The following is a 20,563-nucleotide window of genomic DNA, read 5'->3' on the forward strand; positions in this document are numbered from 1 at the left end:
CTCTTTATCCTCTCCATTACTGGTTTGTTCTTTGTTCCATGCAAAAATAGTTTTATTCTCTAAGTCTGACAATGAAATTTCATTTTCGAGTTCTGACATTAAATTATAATCTTAAAAAAATAATACTAAAAAAGAAAAATGCATACACAATCAGTCACTGGCTCGACTGCCCCCTTATTCTGCAGGCCATGCTTCCATCCAAAGGGCCGGTGTTCTGAGAAACCATCCTACTCTGACAAAACGTCCTACCCGTATTATAATTTGACGGTGACTTGCGACTAAACCTAACCCTAACCATAACCTTAAGAAGTATTCCGGATGGGTGAGAGAAAAAGAAGTTAATTTGGCTTTGGTGTTGTGCGCATGCGCCATGTCTGTGCACAAACATTGGCTGAACATTAGAATCGCCATGAAAGACGATTGGAGTTACTGAAAAAAGTATTTTGCACAGTTCTTATATTACTTAATGAATTCTGACTTTTTAAATTTTACTTTTTTGGGGCAGAAGTCTGAATTTAATTTAGATTTCTTATTCCACATACAAACATTCAGATTTTATTCTCAAAATTCTCATTTCCAAATTCTGACTTTTCAACTCAGAAGGTATGACTTCTTAAATTGAAATCTGACTCTTTTCTTACTTTTTGTTTTTGTTGGTGTTTTTTTTGTTTGTTTGTTTGTTTTTTCTGATTTTAATTACAATATTAATTACAAACTTTTTCCTAGAATTTGACTACAATTTTATTTCTGAACATTTTTTTTCTCAGGATTCTGAAAAATGTTATAAGCCCAGAACATTTTTTAGTGGTCAGACACTTTATGTAGACATAAACATAAATAAATACTAAATGAAATGTTAGTTGAGACAGTAATGTTTTGATTTGTTTGCACTCATGTCCATTTGCTGAGTAATGAGAGAAACTCACACTGCATGTGTGAAAATCCACTGTCAGCAAAAACATTGAACCTGTTCTGTATTATTGATGTAGAACCAATAGCAAAGCAGGATTTTTTTTTTTTTTTTTTTTTGTGGGTGGGTGGGCATGTGTGTTGGGGTGGGGGGGGGGGGGTCTTGGTGCTGACTGTGTTGGTTGGGTTGATAGTCTGTAAATGAAGATGAAAACCACCTCGCAGCCCTGCTGTGTTGTGGTTTGATAAACAACCGCTCCAGGATCACAGCCTCTTTAAGTAACTCCTAAGAAAGGTAAATAAATTCCATTTTGTTTCCTTAAAAAATTTATTTTTTATAGATAATGTACACATTTAATCAGTTTTATTTAACAACTTTCTAACTTTTTTTTAAAAAGGCCCCTTACCAAATATTTTGCAATAATGTACATGTGGTTACTGTTCCAAATACATCACTGATATGTTTTTTAACAATTGATATGATATGCACTGTTTATGAGAGATAAAAGAAGCAAATGCCTAGTGAATGGAAGAACAAATGTGCCACATAATGCCCAGCTAATCCTCGTGTTTACAGAGCATATCGGTCATTCTAGATGTCTGTTGTGTCAGGGTTAGGGAGCATGTAGCTTTTGTTACTGAGCCGCAGGAAATCAAAAGCTTTATCGCCAGCTGAACTGACTGCTGACAGACTTTCAAAAAACTCCTCTGCACGTGTCCTAAATGACAATTAATGAAGCGCAGTATCATTTTAATAACATTTTTTTCTTTCTAAAGTTCAACTCAACCTAATCTGTTTTTGCAGCTCTGCTCTGATGGCGGGCCAGCAAAAGCTTCCCTCACTGTGGGTTTGGATGCTGCTTATTGCAGCTTTGTGCCCAGGTGCACAGTATGCATACAGCAAGCGAGCAGGCAGCTTCAGAGGTCGCGGTACTGGTAACAAAGCGCCTCCCTCTCAGAATCGAGGCCTCTCCAAGCAGGGTGTAAAGTGGGCAGGTGCAGCAGCAGCGGGGATGCTGGGAGGCACAGGCACCGGGTACGGGCTGGGGTTCCTTGGAAAGCCAAAGCATGGGTCCGGAAATAACTATGGCCACAAAGCAGTCGCCTCTGAGCAAGATCGACAGCTTTACTACCAGCAAGACCAAAGATGCTGCAACCAGTCTCTCTGGAGAGCCTTCGTTAAAGGCGCTGCCCCTGCTCCTGCGACTCACCTCTTTCTCAGGCTGGGACATGTGGTGCCTTTTCTTACAGCAGCTTGGATAAGAGACGTGTGATCCACCATCTAATTAATGAAAAAGCTGTCATTTATCAAAGTAAATTAAAGCTTTTTTGAACAAATGATCTCTACTGTGTCATTTTATTGGAATTAAATGTCATCATGTCATCCTCATGGAGGATTTTTCTGAGAGTTTGGTTAAAAAAAATACACAAGTTGTGCACTTGTGCATTTTTCTAATAACCGCTCTCTTGATATCCCTTGAAGAGATACAGCAACATTTTAGACGTGAAGATGTCACAGGCCACAGAAAAGATTTCATGATTTATTTTATTTAACACATGAACATCCAAGACAAACTATATTACACCGTGTTAGTCATAACATCTGAGGAGTATCACGAAATGTTTGCAATTCTGAGTCAAAAACAAGCGATGTCTCTAATGGTAACATGACCTCAATTACAAAGTTACAGAATATCCACAACTGAGGAGAAATAAGTGCACTTTACAGATATTCCACATCCTTGATTTAGGTGGAATTTCCCATCAAATTAAGTCGTTTTGCCAGAATCAACCAAAAAAGCAAAACAGGAACAGTCGAATATAAAAGCTTATTAACAGGAGAGAATAAAAGAAATTTGAAAGCCTGGTCACAAAGAACAACATCAGTATGGGAAGGAGAATTCCATCACTTTGAGATTTTCACACCTAACTTACACAGCATTTTTCCAGAATCCTTTACAAAACTCAGGCATGGAGAAAAAATAAAACAGGATCATAAAAAGTACGGTAAAAAGAAAAGTGAAATGATCACATGAAACACCCACAAAAATAAAAATAATAACAACACCTACTCTTGAAGAAAAAAAAGGAGAACAGATTTTAGTAGTCATAATCGCAGAGACTGTACCATGACAACCGGCGCAAGAAAATAAACAGTAGTATTTACATATCTGAGAAAAACTGTCCTATGAGACTGTTTCCCCACGCTACAATAACATGTAGGAGATTAGAGGAAGACGCACGGAAACGATGACCAACTTCAGGGCAGACGACTGGAAAATAAGTGGCTATGGAAAGTTAAAATGTGCCTGGGGATATGGATGTAAAACCAAGGCTTTTATGGGAATAAATGTTCTAATGACTCACACACATAATGGCAGAGTTCAACGGGATAAAGGAATGCAGTTTGAGTGCTACCACACCCATTTTAACTAAGGACAGTTTACATACTACAAGGAAATACAGATAAAAGACCGCATCCGTTCAACAGACTGCACAGATTAAAGCAACAAGTGCTATTTGTGCAACTTCACTGCTCATTTATGAACCCATCATGATTACTGTCTACTCTCTGTGAAAAGCTATTACATGCAATAACATAAGTAGCAATTATTAAATATGAACCAGGGCGATTCTTTCTACTTTTATTTTTATTTCTGTCTCTGCTGTTCAGCAAACCTCGATGGCTTAAAGTTCATGTGGGAAGTTTGGCTGAATTATTTACAAGGAATCCTTTATCACCATCAAGCAATCTGTAAAAACTATTAGTGACCAGGGTTTGCTTCAGTCTGTGCATGTGCTCTGTGGAGTGAGACTGAGTGGAATCCAAAACACACACATAAAACTTAAATCCTCCAAAGAGATTTCTCCTAACATTACCCCAGATAATAAACAGGGGTTAAAGTGAGCTGGATTTATTATTACTGATCAGTATTATCGCTGAATGCCTTTATTTTTCATGTGCCACAATCCTGCTGCCAGTTATTACATGCAAATATTTGCCCGGTAATAAGCCAAAAAAAATGACATCCCACAGCCCACTTATAACCTGAAGTGAACTTTTTCCTTCTCATCCCTGTGATGTGTTCATGGTGTAAAGGTAAATAATCCTGGTTACTGTACTTCAGCATCTAGAACATAACAGAGGAAGAGTGAGCATCAAGGCAGCAAAGTTTTTTTCTAAGTGGCGGTAATTTCAAATGCAACTTCTCGAGGACATTAAAATATCACCAAATACACAAACTGTGTCTGTGCAGTCTGTCAATCAACAGAAAACATCTGACAAATGTGTCTGCCAGCCGAAGGGAGAGGGGAAAAGAAGCATTGACGTGCAACACTATCAGAGATGTAGAAAAAGATGTATGAAAGACAGGAAACCAAAGAAGAAGATTATTTTCAAGGGTAAGGATGGCAACACGCAAGGTTTGATAAGCTGAAAATGTAAAACTTCCAATATCCTCGTTCGTTTTAGAGCTCTTAAATGGATCTACACGTGATGTGTTGCCAAATTATCCCAAAATAAATGGAAGCATATTAATTTTGCATTCTTCAAAGGTTGCATGAAAATACCAGGCAAGTTAGTGCAGGCTGCACTGGTTATGTTTGCAGTACTGTGGTGAAGTTCACAGTGATTCACTCTGCTGGAGGGGTATGGAGCAGGCTGTTCATGGTCAATGTTAGATTAGATCAAGAGTAGCAAATATTATTACATTCACTAAGCTAATTCTATCTTTTATACAATGCATCAGCCATGCAGCTTTGGATAGACCTGCTTATAACTTGTTGAATTCAGCGTGGTTAAATCCACAAAAAAGCAGTGAATACTGAATACAGGAGAAGCAGCACAGCTCAGCTGATCACAGCCTGTATGCACAAATCTGGCCTGCAAGTCATCATGTGACTTATTTCTACGTAATTCTTGTCCCCATGCTGCACCAATACAAACAAATCTCTGAATTACCCCACTTGCCAAATCCCACTTGTACCCCATAAGCCATAATGTGGACTATGAGCTTTCATTATTTTTTCATTCTTATCCAAACTATGAAAGAAACTGCCCTGATAGTCTTCCTAAGAAAAAACTGCTAAGTAATTGTCCTGTCCTGTTTTCTTTCTTTAATCATGAATCTCTGCATTCAGTGTCCAACAATCTGGAGATAAAAAGTGCAAAATATGGATCCAAAATAAATTAATATAAAGTATAGTGAACATCTAAGACAGATCTAACTGTAACACTTGAAACTGAGTGCCACACTTGAAATAGACATTTTTAGTCAGTATGTACATGTCAATATTTTTATATAATAGATATTAAAAGACTGTACTCTCTGGAAGTATGCAGCTGTGGTTTGCAATGTGGAGCTACTATAATATAAGCAGGAAATGAATGTGTGCATATGATGGAGGCAGTAGAAAGCAATTTGAAGTGAAGTGGAAGGTGTTTTCTCACTGGAGCAGGAGCATGCTGGACAATAGCATCACGGAGGAAGTGAGAAGATGAATGAGCCCTTGGCTCAGAGGGCTAGAGCGACTTAGCTGATATTGTTGTTCAGTTTTACGTTCCTTCAGAAATTGCTCAGAGTACTTCATGTACTTCTCTACACACTGCCGCGACTTCACTTGCTCAATCAGGGCTGGGTATCCAATCTCCTCAATGCTGACGGTGTCGTCATCTGCGTCCTCAGCTGCACTCTTGGATGTGGAAGAGCCTTGATCCTTAAACATATCAGTCGAATTCATGCAGCGACTCATGAAGCTTTCGTAGGTCTCAGCACGTGGAGGAGGGCTGTAGACGTAATCACGACCATAGTCTTTTTGATCTGTTGACTGGGTGCCATAACGACGCTGCATGTAATTATTGTAGTAGTACTCTTCTTCAGGGTTACGGAAAGTGAAATGTGGTCGGGGGAAGCGTCCTAATCCATATCCAACTGCCATTCCAGCCAAAGCACCGACGCCTGCAGCCACCATGGCTTTTTTGGCAAAACTTGGTGACTTGGGCGCATACCCCATGTTCTGCACAGAACGAGAAAAAGGTGACCCTGCCATCCCATAGCCATAGCCTCCTCCACCAAAGCGGGGACTCAGAATCTTATTATTTGGGTTCCAGTTGGAGTAGCCACCAACTGCTCCACCAGGGTAACCTCCTGGATAACCTCCTGGATTTGAACCAGGCACATTCCAACCTGGTCGTGTGTTTCCAGTTTGGACGGGGTAACCACCTGGATACTGGTAAGGATACCTTCCTGGGTTTTGTGGATAACCACCCGCTGCTGGGAAACCCCCACCTGGATGCTGATTAGGATAATTCTGGTTTGGATAACCTCCAGCAGGGTACTGATTAGGATAACCTCCGGGGTTGCTACCAGCTCTGCCTGGATATTGGTTGGGGTAGCCTCCGGCAGCTGGATTTTGATTTGGATAATTTCCTCGAGCTGGGTTTTGATTAGGATACCCTCCTGCTGGGTATCCACCTGCAGGGTTCTGGTTCGGATAACCTGCAGGATTGCCTCTGCCAGGGTACTGATTTGGGTTGCTACCGGCACCTGGATAACTTGGCTGGTTCTGTTTGGGATAAGGGTAACTTCCACCAGGAGGATAAGGATTGGTGTTTCGATTAGGACTCTGTGGCTGACGTGGGTAGTTTCCTGGTTGAGAGTTGGATGTCTTTGAATTGGTCCAACCCTTGTTGCTGCTGGATGAAGATTTTCCCCTGCTGCTGCTGGTGCCACCTCTTTTAGCACATGCCAGCTCAGTGGTCAAAAGCGACATGATAAGAAGAGACACAAGAACCATCTCACACAACCTCCCCATCATGGCCCTAAAAGGAAAAGTCATGGTTGTAAACACCCGTATATATATACATATATATATATATATAATAAACAAACATCTCTTCATTTTAAGTGTGTTGTATAGGCATAAGATTAAAAAGAGTCAGCTGCACTTTTTTTCGATAACGATCAATAAGAAACAATGTATCATTCTGGCTACATCTATTTATATATTTATATAACGCGTATAGCTAGAACACCCTCATTGAATCCTTGTCCTATTTAAAATTTAGAAATGGTGTCAATCGCATTATTATCTTATCATTTGATGATAACAATAATAATGATAATGATAATAATAATTAATGAACAAATTTAGGGTTCATAAACGTGAGGCTGTTATCACTGCATCATCCTTCCCCTTCCATTAGAAAAACATAACGGAGCCATATTATAACGGATGTGTGTGTCGTCTTTTTATCTCGCCGAACCAATCAGCAAAGCGTTTTATAATAGCATCACAATTAAATGAAATGTGATGAAGGCTAATATCTTACCAGGAATTGGTGTTTTGTGTGTAAGCGTCGATAATTCGAGTGCGTTTGTTGTTCTCTCTCCGTCTTCTCTCCGCTCCCTAAAGGGACCAGGGTGGTTTCTTCCAAATGCGGTGCGCTCGTTTTTATCATACGAAGCACCGGATTAAATGTTCCAACGATGCGAAACAACAGCATGTATACTAAAACTATTTTTAACTGCAAAACTGGTATTCTTACTTAGAATACCAGTTTTTAGTGTAAAACTAATGGCGACCATATCAGAAAGTGTCCTATAAGGGAGGCTAAACAGTATTAATTATATATCCGCACCGTCCGTTACGACTGTCAGCTACGTCCCGTTATTCACGACAAGCGCACATATGTACCCTACATAGAATGTATTTCCGGTCAGGCCTCTTTACCAACAGCCTGATAACAGTTTCAGTGGCGAGCCTAGGGTTTTTTGGTGAAACCGAACAAAAATGACAAGACCTCCTCCAACCACAGTTCACTGCAATTAAATAATAAAATAAATAAATGATACTATCAATTTAAGTGGATTTTTTAGGCGTATTTATCTGAAATGACAAAAAAGGAACACTGCAAATGCAAAAATATTTACAGCTTCAGTGAACCATTAATCCCTTTTAAATTTTAAAAGGGATGCATTTGCTTTGGGAGTTTTGATGATAGAGGTTGACATGATGAGTAACAGCTGAAATAGATAACTTTGAGGGCATGATATCCCATACTTATGTGTTGTACCGAGTGGATCGACTGAAAGGGAACAGTAATTAAATAAAAGCTCAAGGGAAGATGGCAGAAAGAAGCAGTGGTAAGAAGAAAGAACTGGCAGGTGGGTCTATAAAATTCAAAGAAAATTGACATAATGAGGAAAACGGGACAAAAGGATTAAATTACCATATCCAAATTATGCTTTGGTCATACAGGATTAAACAGTACCATTATTTAAATTGGGATAACATACTACAGGGAATTTTGGCTGTTTTCAAGAAGAGACATAGAACAAATTTGAAAACTCATCAGCAACCCAAGTCCCTTTAGCTTGAGCCAACTTCAGCTTATACACACATATAAATATACATTTGTTTTGCGACATCATATAGCATAGAATAGAATAGAATTCAACTTTATTGTCATTGCACATGCACAGGTACAGGGCAACGAAATGCAGTTTGCATCCATCCAGAAGTGCTTTAGTGATATAGATATATTACAATATATATTAGCAATAATATAGATATGTGAGTATATTACAGAAATGGGTCTATTATGGCATGTTATAACGTACACGGTATGAAGTATGTTGTGAATATTCTATAACTATAAGTATGTACAGGCTGTAGTGAGTACAAGCTATGTACAGGATATGAACAGGATATAAATTTGAAAAACTATACAGAATATGAAATAAATAACTTTACAGAAATCTGAGATATACAGCTATACAGAAATGGGAACTATGCAAGTTGTATATATATATATATATATACTCACCCAGCACGCCCCTGCGGGCGGTTTATCCTTCAAGCTCGGGTCCTCTACCAGAGGCCTGGGAGCTTGAGGGTCCTGCGCAGTATCTTAGCTGTTCCCAGGACTGCGCTCTTCTGGACAGAGATCTCCGATGTTATTCCCGGGATCTGCTGGAGCCACTCGCCTAGCTTGGGAGTCACCGCACCTAGTGCTCCGATTACCACGGGGACCACCGTTACCTTCACCCTCCACATCCTCTCGAGCTCTTCTCTGAGCCCTTGGTATTTCTCCAGCTTCTCGTGTTCCTTCTTCCTGATATTGCTGTCATTCGGAATGGTTAGCCACCACCATTTTGTCCATCTGGAAGTCCCACAGGATCTATATATATATATATATATATATATATATATATATATATATATATATATATATATATATGTTGCATATCCGTCCATGCATGAAAGCATGAAAGCATCAAATGCTTATACCCATGTTTTTCTTATTTTTATCCATCTGCAGAATGCTATTTGTTTGTTTATTTATTTTTGGCCATATTTAAGGCAACCTTTTAATTATTGAGATTTTAAATGGTTAACACCTTGTGGTAAACCCTCTGTATTCACTCTTATAACATGACCTTATTATGGTTGACTTGAAAAATGCTTTCAAGTCTATCATACACAATGCACTCTTCACTTGGCTCAGTATTGTCAAGGGGATTTTCATTACCATAGAAAGGGTCCTGCAATTATCTCCCCCCCCCCCCCCCCCACTGTTGTTTCTTGTACAACTCAAGTCTTTTCATGCTGCTCAGGTTTCCAGTGCACCCCCTTCCTGCAGAATATACCAGAAGGTTATTTTGACCAGTCATATTTCTGCATTCTTTCTGGTAATTTTGTTTTGAATTTTGCAGCCTGGGGATGTAAATGCCACATTTAGAATTAACTCCAGGCATTTATTCGGTTAATTAGCTAACAAAAACAAAAACAATGAAATAGCCCACACATGTTGGAGAAACTTCAGAGGCAATTGTCCAAGTACTCAATTACGTTATAAACAAGAGGGATACATATTAGAGAGCTTACCAAACCCTTCTTTTAATTTTCTTGTCTTTACATTAGCACTTTGTAACACTGCAGTAGCTTATAGTGAAATTTCACATGCATTAAAAGTATAATTTGCATTTCCTTTATCTAAAATACTAAAAAAAAAATTCAATTACTTAAAAATTATTTACAGTATATTTGTTGGCCGTTTCATTTTAAAATACTTGAAGGTACTCATTTCTTAAAAATATTTATCCTACACTTTATAATACTTCTAAATCCCTATAAAACCTCCAAATTTCCCCTTTTAGTTTTAGGTTATCATGTATAGACCCCAAATTTTAAAGAAAATTAGAACATGTTAAATGTTCTAGGGCTGCATTATTGGGTGCAACCTACGTTAAGCCCATATTTATTACATAAGTTAGCTAAAAACAACAAAAGATGAATTTGGACACCCCCACGGTGAACCTGGTGGGCGGGGCCACGTTACGGCACGCGACGTCACAGTTGTAAACACCCGTATGTACTCACATCTTTGTGTCCCGTGGAAACATGTCGGGGAGGAGAGAGCCCAGTGGAGGAACTGCTTCGTCTATCAAATGCTCACCTGAGACATAAAGCGAAAGCGACAGAGTCAGAAAGGAAACGGCGGCGTGTTTGTTCGAGTTTGGAGCAACTGCAGCCTTCCGCTGTCACAGAAGCGAGCCGGTCGGGATCGGATGAACGACTAAAGACAGACAGCCGGGGCTTGATCTGAAGACTTAGCCTCGCAGGCAGGTGGTCGAGCCGGTTAGAGAGAAAGAGCGAGAGAGGGGGGACAGCGTGTACGGTCTCGGATCAGAACGGGGTTTCTCCTTGCTAGGGGATGTTATCCGTACTGTCTTATGGCAGACTGGTAGCCAGGGCTGTCCTGGGCGGACTCTCTCAGACGGACGGTCGGGACTACAGTCTGATCACCGCCAGTTATGGTTTCGGTAAAGACTTTCGCAAGGGGATCCTGAAGAAAGGGATGTGCTACGGTGATGATGCTTGCTTCATTGCACGGCACAAGACGGCTGATGTCTTGGGTAAGGATTCAGGGCTCTGCAAATGGCTTGCATGAAAGTTAGACGCCCTCTGTGCTCGGGTGACCTTCAGTGAGTTTAGCCAGCACGTGTGCCGACCCGTCGGATCAAAACACACCAGCCCCCCTCCCCGCTCACACATAAAAAAAAAAGACAACACTTTAACCCGGATAAAACAAGACTCCAACCCGGATAGACGCTTAAAGCATATCTGTACGCACATAGCACCTGCACTCACGTCATTACTTTAATAAATGACATTTATTTTACTGTTAGGGGGTACTTTTGAGGTGAAACGCTAAATGACCTTTCACCTACATGTGTCCCCACTGTGGGATACACTGCGATGACGTAGGCTGTTGCAATCACAACATTAGAAGACGTAAATCGGCCTTATTTAATTCGGACGTGGCAAAAAATAGAGCTCATTAAAACGTATCAGACTTAACACTACAATGTCTTGCAAAGGTCAGAATGGTTGAGCATGGAGGCAGCCATGTTGCTAATAGCATCATTAGCCTATTAGCTTAGCTAGCAGGCTAAGCTTGCTTTGTCCTCGCCACCTTGCTACTGCCAAAGACTTAAACTACCACGTGGTTGGTTAGACACACACACACACAAGGTGTATTTCATAGTTTACAAGGTCTGTTTAGTGTTAAACGTTTAGGTTGGTTAGAGAAATAAAATTGACATCTCCGAGGAACACATGGCAACACGTGTATACACGGCAAGGAGAAGTGGAATCTGTGAGACTTCAAGTCAGAGTGTTGAAAACGTCCCTTGCTTTAATTCAGGCTGATGGAAATCGTAGTGAAGGGCGTAGCTGACAGTGATGATCAAGCAGTGCAGAAGAAAATGCGTGGGGTTTTCCAGCATGTATAATATTTTCACTTTCTTTTTAAAGGTTACTTTCACCTCTGTGAGAAAGGGAAAATAATTCCAAAGTCACAGCCTTATAAACTATGGAAGCAATATTCCCAGTAGTCTGTGTGCTGTAGAAAGAAATACTTTCAAAAAACTAAGAGGAAACCCATAGATTCTCTGGAAGTCAAATACTATGAGCATGGGGTGGGGAGAAAGGTTATACATCATTATTAGATTATTCTCATTGTTATGTACATATTTCTTTTACAACTGTCTTCTGACAAAAAAAATACTGGTGCAGATATTCCCTTGCCGTCCTCTTTGGCCATTGAACTAAACAGAACTTAAGTAAAATCATCTGGTCTTGGAAAAAAATTGCTTTGCATCAGCTTTCAAATGAATGTGCAAATGAAGGCATTTATGAGGTGATTGATGTGAAGCCACAATGTGTAAATATATTTAAACTGAATTTAGAAGTCATTTGGACGCAAGTAACCTAACCGGTATACCACAAAAATTATATGCATTTTGGAACCGCGTGCTTACAAGTACAAACTTGAATGATTCATGTAGCACCTAAATTACAGGATATTAGATTACGTTTGTTTGTGTGTATAAGCTGAAGGTGTCTAGAGCTAAAGAGACTTTGGTTGCTGATGAGGTTTTAAAGTCAATTTGTATCTTTGCTGTTCTGACTCATGGTGTGCAGCTAGAATGAATCAAAAGTAAAATAAAACAGGAAGCTAGTAGATTATGAGGTATCAGTGTATAAATATGAATTACACACAAGATGTTAAAAGAGTATACAATTATTTCTGTTCCATAGCTGCAAGTAACACATTTTCCAGGGTAAAATTCTTACACTTCAGGTAAACTAGATAAATTAGGCACACATGAAGCAGTACATGAGAAGTTACAATGGAAAGATAATAAACCAATGTGTTCCTGTTTAGCAGGGATACAGACACCAGAGAGAAAAGCAGTTCAGTAATCAATAAAGCATCAGCACCTAGAAAAGAAAGATCAGAAGAGCAGTGTGGCTGTGCAAATATAGACATGATGCATTGACCTTGGAAGGAAAAGAAAGTCATGTCTGCTGTAAAAAATAAAGATAACTTAATAAAAATTCAACAACTAAAATCAGCCAAACTGCTACCAGCAGATGTTTGGTATTTACACTTTTGAAATGCCTGATCAATCCTCTGTCACGAATCTGGTGTTAATAAGGTATTGTATGGTAGTGGTTCAGTAGTAAAACAAATGTTTTTAATTCCTTTTTTTCCCCATCAGGCGTAGCAGATGGCGTAGGTGGTTGGCGGGACTATGGTGTCGACCCATCTCAGTTCTCTGCAACCTTAATGAAGACCTGTGAGCGACTGGTGAAGGAGGGTCGCTTCACACCCAGTAATCCAGTGGGCATCCTGACGTCTGGCTACTACGAGCTCTTGCAGAACAAAGTTCCCTTGCTAGGTGAGTACATAGAGATGATCCACCTGGTTACAAACACAGCAAGTGGTGGAGCGAGCTCAGCCGTGCTGAGAGAAATAAATAACATAGCTGCAGTATGAGTCACACTGTGAGTATTGGCCCTGCTCACCGAGCACAGAACACAAGCTCTGTCCTGAGTTATACTATCTGTTTAATATGGAATCTCTTCTTCTACCTTGGCAATTACTAATATACAGCCTTTAAGTGTGTGATCAGTTCATCAAGAGGGAACCAAATTTTGCTTCAACGATTGTGTTAGTTGGCGAGGTATATATATTATGTGACTTTTGTTTGACACAAACCTTTGTCCCACCGAGTGATTTAAAACCAGAGAGGTAACTATCTTTGATCGGGCAGTGATTTCTTATGCTAACACTTGGCAGTTGAAATTCAGTGATCTTGTGACTCCCCACAATTTACCCTATTACGCAGGCCAAACACTTTGCCCCCTGCCAGAGCTTCAAAAGGTCATGAGTCTGTCTGTAACTGATACTACAGGAGGGTCAGTGAGATTTTAAAAGTAGGTTAACACCAAGCACGTGATCAAGGTTTCATATCTTGGCTCAGTGTCCCTGGCCAAGAGTTAGTGCAGACGCAGGTTAGCTGTCGTTAAATTTAGTTGGCATACTTTTATTTTGGAAAGTCATGGCAAGGTCAGCTCTTGACCTTCTCTGCTCAAGGTTACCTGAATTGTTGCTAGTAGCTGTCACTGGGAATGCAATCTTTTTGGTTGTTTTTTTTTTCGTCTGTATTATATTTCTTCCACTCTCCATGGATATATTAGATTCACAATGAGGACACTCACAAAGACTACTTTGTACTGGTTGGGCAACATAACTCTTTTCTTTTGCCCTGATCAAATTATCTGTTTGTATACATAACCTTAGTGTTGTTTTACTCCGCTTTATTTTCAGGAAGCAGCACGGCCTGCATCGTAGTTCTGGATCGGCAGAGTCACAGGCTACATACGTGTAACCTTGGCGACTCTGGCTTTTTAGTGGTACGTGGTGGAGAGGTGGTTCATCGCTCGGACGAGCAACAGCACTATTTCAATACACCCTTCCAGCTGTCCATCGCTCCTCCGGGAGCCGAGGGAGTTGTGCTCAGTGACAGGTCAGTTGCTCAGTGTTAGATATATCTTTGTAAATAAATAAAACTCTATATTAGATAGATGCTGGGCTGGTAGTTGTACAGCACTGTACATGTCCTGCTTACAGCAGGCTTGGATAAAATGGTAAAGGCATATCATTCCATTCTGAGCATCCCTACTTGCAGTCATTGGGTTTGCGTGCCACTTTGTAATGCAAAGCAGGATTTAAAATAGAAGTGCAGGTCATGATCTCTGTCATTTTGACTGCCAAGCTAATTTGTGGACAGCTTAATTAGCCCAACTTATCAAAAACATGACTCATCTCTCATGTGGGAAGCAAATATCATAGCATAAAGGCCTTTATGTTGTTGTTTGCCATGTAAACAGAACCTGCTTTTCACCTCACACACTAAAGTGTGTGCAGGCCTTCACAGGTTTGCTGGCCAAACCAATTTACATCTGTTATGACTGGCATCAACTAATAAAGCTTTTGTAACATGATCTGTTTTTATGTCTGAATTGCCAGATGATGTCAGTGATTACCTGGATTTGGCTAGAGTTGGTAGCAACAACAAAAAGTGTCCTTCTTTAGAAGTTTTCCTTAGTGCTTTCAGCTCTCTGCAGACATCAGGAATGTTACTTTCAAATTGCCCGTTCCTCCATGGACACAGGCTTTCAGTACTAGCAAGCCATGGCAATGGCAACTGATAAACAAGAGGGAAACTCTGTAATCCATTTGGAGCAGTCTAGATGTTTTGTTTGACTTTTCTCACTGGTTTGGCAGGTTTAATGGGTTAACGTTCCCATTAAAGTACATTTATAGACCTGTTTAAATGTCATCATAAATTAAGACCAAGCAGAAATATAAGGCTCCCAGGTGATAAAACCTCAGTCTGAGACTTGTGTATGGTGGTAGGAAGTGACAGGCCATGCCGGCATTCGGCACGGACGGAGAAGTAAACGGAGAAGTCAGGTTTTACGTCAGCTGTCACATTAAACGCTCACACTCCATCTTCAAAATTTAGCAGAGTGGCTTCTGACCTGCTTAATTCCACACTTAAAACTGTTGCCAGCAGCTCAGGTGCTTCGCGCTCTAGTTTCACTTCATGATCTTCCCGTGCTTCCTTGTTTCCTGTAGTCCCGAAGCGGCTGACAGCTCCTCTTTCGACGTGCAGCTTGGTGACATCATCTTAACCGCAACAGACGGTCTCTTTGACAACATGCCAGACTACATGATTCTTCAGGAGCTCAAAAAACTCAAGGTATCACTTCAACATGTCAGCTTATGCTTATATGTGTTGGAAACAAATTCAAATTTTAATGCTTTTTTTATTATTGCATCTCGTTTCAGACTACCAACTATGACAGCATCCTGCAGACTGCACAGAGCATTGCAAAGCAAGCTCATGATCTTGCCTACGACCCTAATTATATGTCCCCTTTTGCACAGTTTGCCTGTGACAATGGCCTGAATGTAAGAGGTAAGGTTACTGTTAGCTCCCTTTAAAAGCACCATACACATAACTGCAGTATAATGTTTTTACAGCACGCCCCTTTTCCTGATTAATATTAATAATAAGTTTTGGTTGTACAAATTTTGGAGATGGCACTATTATTTATCATGTTTTGAATAATTAATTAATAAACATTGAAATAAACATAATTTGTGTGTTATTAGATGCATAATGAGGAGCATACAAACATACATACTCCAAAGTACTTTTGATGTCCTTAATAAAACTGTACACTGTTAATATTAGTAGTTGGCCACAAAAGACACAAGTTAAGGATGTCTCGCTGGGGCTTTATACTTCAGCAGTAAATCTACACTGTAACTATGTCGTAACCGCAAACCCATCTGAAACTCTACATCGCAACCTGATGTGAATCTCCATAGAAACCTAACTACACACGGCACAAAACTGTTGCCGGTTCACTACAGTCGATACCTCCTGTGCATTTCCAGCTGCGTTTTTGAATTTGTCAGTGAGAGAATAACACTCATCACCTCAATCTAAGAAATAACAATCATAACATGAATTGAAATTCTCACAAATGTCAGCAAATCTTTGGAGGGAGATTGCTGAAACTATCTGAAGGGATGTATGTCATAGGCTCTACAAAGATTGCTCACAGAAGTCCAAATCAGGCCTTAAACCACTCAGACTTTTAAATGTGATTCTCCTTGTGTTGACTAAAAGTTGCTTTACACAATAAGATTTCAGCAGTTATACTTTATATTTGAAGCCACATTACATGACACGTTTGTAATAAGCTTGGTTAAAGCATTTTTTCAATCAGTTTATCTAGACCTATTGAGGCTCTGACGTCTGCAGTTCCTCCGCTGTGTCCTTGGCGTGGTCATGATAACACACATGAGACGAAACTCCTGCTGGCACAACCAGTTTTTCTTCTCTGTAGGAATCCCAAGCATTTAGTTTTTGCAAGTTTAACCTTGATGATGGCTGACCACCGCTTTACAGCTAATACGAAACAAATCACTACAATTATTGTTATATGCGGCTTTAACACTATTATGAAATAGAAAAGTCTTCTCCTATATATTCAGGAGGTCTTATAATTAAAAAGTACTTTGCATGAACTAGTTCTTACATTTCCTCACTTTATCTTTGTTTTCTTGTCCTGCAGGAGGGAAGCCAGATGACATCACGGTGCTGCTCTCTATCGTGGCTGAATACACAGACTAAAATGTGTGTGTTTGAGTGCGCGTCTGGGGGTGTTCCTTCTTCGCCGCCTGCCTGAGTCTTCCACCTGCGGCCCTCCCGAAATGCACTGCATCCTGTGGAGCTGACAGGGGAGGCCCGCCAACACCACGGCACACACTCCTTACAGCACGGCCCGTGTTAACATTTAGTTTTCTTCCGCTGGTTTTGTTTTGGTGCTTGAGCGGCTGAGGGAAGGCAGGCAGCTAGAACGTTTTGTTTTTTTCTTTCATGTTGATCGTGATGCAGGAGGAGCAGAGAGAGAGAGAGACGGGCGGGAAGATGCCTTTCATTCTTCAACGTCTCATCCTGTAGCATCAAAATCTTTTTCAATGATGTGACAGCCCAGGACAGATGGACGGCCTGTAGGCTTTAAAATCTAAAATAAAAATGTGATTAAGGAGTAAGCCATGGGTTTGGATTCTTTAGAGCGTAGTAACAGATTTAGCAGGCGAAACCTGGCTATTGGTCTCTGTTGTTAATCTGTTCCATGTGGTAAATGTGTTTGAACAAAGCATGTAGACTAGACTGAGGAAGCTGCTGCTGGGATGTTGTTTGAGTATGAAATGTACGAGTTGGGATTAAGTGTCTTTCCTCAGATCAAAACTCTGTAATGAGAAACTGTAACACTTATTAAAGCTTTCACATGAAGGTTAATCAGGTTTTGTCGCTTGGCCGAGGGAACCGCATCTCCTGATGAGTTGTAAATATTTTTGTTTTTTGAGAAACTTGTTCTGGCCTTTCTGTTGTCTTTGAATTGGTTGTTAAAGCGAAGAGCTGTTTCGTTACTTTATGGAAGATCTACACATGCTCTCGTATACTTTCTTGTACAGATACTAATCTCCAGGTGATTTTCATCAATACCACACTTCCGTTTGAAAGTTGAAAGTCGCTTCCTGAGATTGATCTCTGAAGCAGTCGTGTTGCCGAAAGGCCGCTAAAACATATGACTGGTTTGTGTGGCATATTTGAGAAGCTGTTGTATGTAATGTTTATATTTGTTATAAAGCTCAAGTTAGCATCTGGGAATGCTTACAATTGCAGTGATAGGTCAGGAACAAATTCAAAGGAGAAAGATGTATTTTTTAAACCTTATTTTGTTTTAAAAGCTACAGACTGAAGCATATGCAGATGTGACAAACGTCCCGTGGATGACTAAAAGATCCAGGTATCTTAAAAAAAAGAAGAAGAAATGTGCATTGTGTGAGTCTGCTTCAAATGTTTTGTTTCTCTGTCCCTCATTTTCCTGTTTCATTTGTTTGCTGCTGCTTTTGTTAGTCACGTATGACTTGATTTGCATAAACGCTGTGACCGTGATTGCGACGAGTGCGTAAACGTGCGCTCTGGATTTCACCAAACTACACGAATCAAAGACACTGATGATACCGTTCTGCTTATGAGGGTCTAACACTTCACCTAAGTGTTGTGGATAAACTCTTTACAATTTAAAAGCATGTGCACCAAAGACACATTTTCTTTGTGTATCTCATTATGCTCTTTTTTTTTTTTCGACACAAACATCATACAGCAATACTCTAATTTTCTTGTTCTATGTGTGTGTGATGGCCAGAGGTCTGTGTGGAAATGTTCAGAATTACATTAAAGTGTATTTTCTATTCCTAAAGTTGTATCATATTCCTGGTTTTAAGTTATATGTAACTGGTTATCTGTAAGTAACTATAAAGACAGGTTTTTAAAAGAAAAACCAAAGAAGGGAAGCCATAGTTCACAATTAGGGCACTGCTCTGGAAGCACCACTGTAATGGTAACAGTCACTGTGGTGCTTATCTAACAATCACGGTAGAAGTTGTACTGTTGCTGCCATACTTGAATCCACTGATCCACCATGCATTTTATTACTAGAGAGCAGTTCATATGTGCAATTTAGCAGCAGTTTGTGCTACAATGATTGCATTTCACATCAAATTGGGCAGGTTTTTCTTCCTCATAAACATAATGGGGGTAATGATTTGCATATCTGTCCTGCTGTCATCGTTGTTTTTGTTTTTTATGTAGTTTCTATTTTAGTTACCCCCCCCCCCCCCCCCCCCCAAAAAAAATGTAATTTCTCACTGTTTTAGGCTCTTCTTGTCTTTGAGGGGTTTGTGTAAGAAAAAAAAAGGGGGGGGAAATGTCTGTTTCTCAAATATAGACCTATATTTGACAGAGAGACGTAAACCTTATGCAGGAGGGGGTGTGAACTTGCAGTATGAGGGTGAGCACAGTTTCAGCCTTAACCAATAGCTTGACCTGTAATCAAGAGGCCTTTCCTGTCATTGCAAGCTTATGTCGTCCCTGCCGTGTTGCCCGGTGTTTGATGTAAATGAAATGTGGACATGTCTTTTTCTCTTATAAAGCCGTTCTCAAAGGTGCTTCTGCAGTCTGTATGGTATGATTGTCCTGTTCCCAGCAAGCGTATGAAAGATAAACTTATGTCTACAGTGAAACAATGCAGGTCTAATTTATGTAAATATGTTTTAAAATATGTACAATATTTAAATAAAGAACCTAGTATTTATACTAAACTTGTTTAGGTGTCTTCTTTATGCATATCATGTTTGAAGTAGTAACTTAACTCAAGGGATGAACAGGATAAGTCAATTACAATAACCTACCTATGTCCCCAAGAGGGACAAAAACAGAATTTCCCAGAGGAACCCACCTGAGGGATAAATAAAGTTTCATCTAATCTAATATAACTTAACCTGAAACCCAAATACCTGATCGGCCAGTCACGTGGCAGCAAGTTAATGGAAGTAGACATGGTCAAGACATTCATACTGAGCACCAGAATGGGAAGGAGATTTGATTTACTTTAAATGTAGCATAAATACACATAAAATACAGTTCTGCAAAAAAAAAAGATACTGCATGTCAACAAGTGTATTATGTATGAGAACACATATGAATGTATAACACATTGTGCAGGGGGGTATTTTAGTGACACACTTTGGGCTCCTTAGTACCAACTGAGCGTCATTTGAATGCCACAGCTTATCTGTTTGTGACTTATAGGTGTCCTTTGTGTGTTTTTCTAGCCAGGTATGATTTTACTGCATTGGTGGTGTGATTGATCCCCTATGGTACAGCCTGGTGGATAAAAATCTGATGGTTATTAATTCCATCGATTCTGACTGACTGAAATTCAGTCCCAAACCTATAGACAGTCACCTCCCACATACACACTGACAGTGACCTGTTGCTACAGATTCAGTCCAGTTCTTGTGTAATATGGCATACCTTCCCCTTTCTCTGTTTCTCTTCTTAAGAATTGGCTTCTTGACAGTCATCCTTCCACTGAGACCATTTCCGAAGAGGCTTCAGTGAACAGCAGATGGCTCAACTAAGGGCTCAGATGCATTTCTCAGGTCCTATGTCAGGTCTTTGCTGGATTTCTTTCCTGTTTTTTAAGGATATTAATTTCATCTTTCATCTTCATCTTTTACTATTCATCTGCTGTAGATAGTTTTTAGGCCTGACGCATCTTTGTTTTTGCCCCTATTGTTTAAGAACACTTTAAGCACCATGCCATGTTTTCAACTAATATCGCTTCAGGAATCACCTTGTCGATC

General features: G+C 39.9%; 2 protein-coding genes across 2 annotated transcripts; one reads left to right on the forward strand and one right to left on the reverse strand.

Annotated features, from left to right (window-relative positions):
* Positions 1-2,954: 2,954 nt before the first annotated feature.
* On the reverse strand, positions 2,955-7,698 carry LOC113025794 (calcium-binding protein P-like). The gene is made up of 2 exons (XM_026173956.1): positions 7,241-7,698; positions 2,955-6,730 (listed from the first exon to the last, which is right to left on the reverse strand). Exon 2 carries the CDS (start codon positions 6,724-6,726, stop codon positions 5,356-5,358), a length of 1,371 nt encoding a protein of 456 aa, XP_026029741.1. The 5' UTR covers positions 6,727-6,730; positions 7,241-7,698; the 3' UTR covers positions 2,955-5,355.
* Positions 7,699-10,297: 2,599 nt separating this feature from the next.
* On the forward strand, positions 10,298-18,211 carry LOC113025795 (protein phosphatase PTC7 homolog). Its single transcript, XM_026173957.1, has 6 exons — positions 10,298-10,829; positions 12,981-13,160; positions 14,093-14,291; positions 15,407-15,530; positions 15,620-15,749; positions 16,918-18,211. The coding sequence occupies exons 1-6, from the start codon at positions 10,628-10,630 to the stop codon at positions 16,974-16,976; spliced, it is 894 nt and encodes a 297-aa protein (XP_026029742.1). The 5' UTR covers positions 10,298-10,627; the 3' UTR covers positions 16,977-18,211.
* The last annotated feature ends 2,352 nt before the right edge of the window (positions 18,212-20,563 follow it).

This window comes from Astatotilapia calliptera, chromosome 7, assembly GCF_900246225.1.
Source record: "Astatotilapia calliptera chromosome 7, fAstCal1.2, whole genome shotgun sequence".
NCBI lineage: Eukaryota > Metazoa > Chordata > Actinopteri > Cichliformes > Cichlidae > Astatotilapia > Astatotilapia calliptera.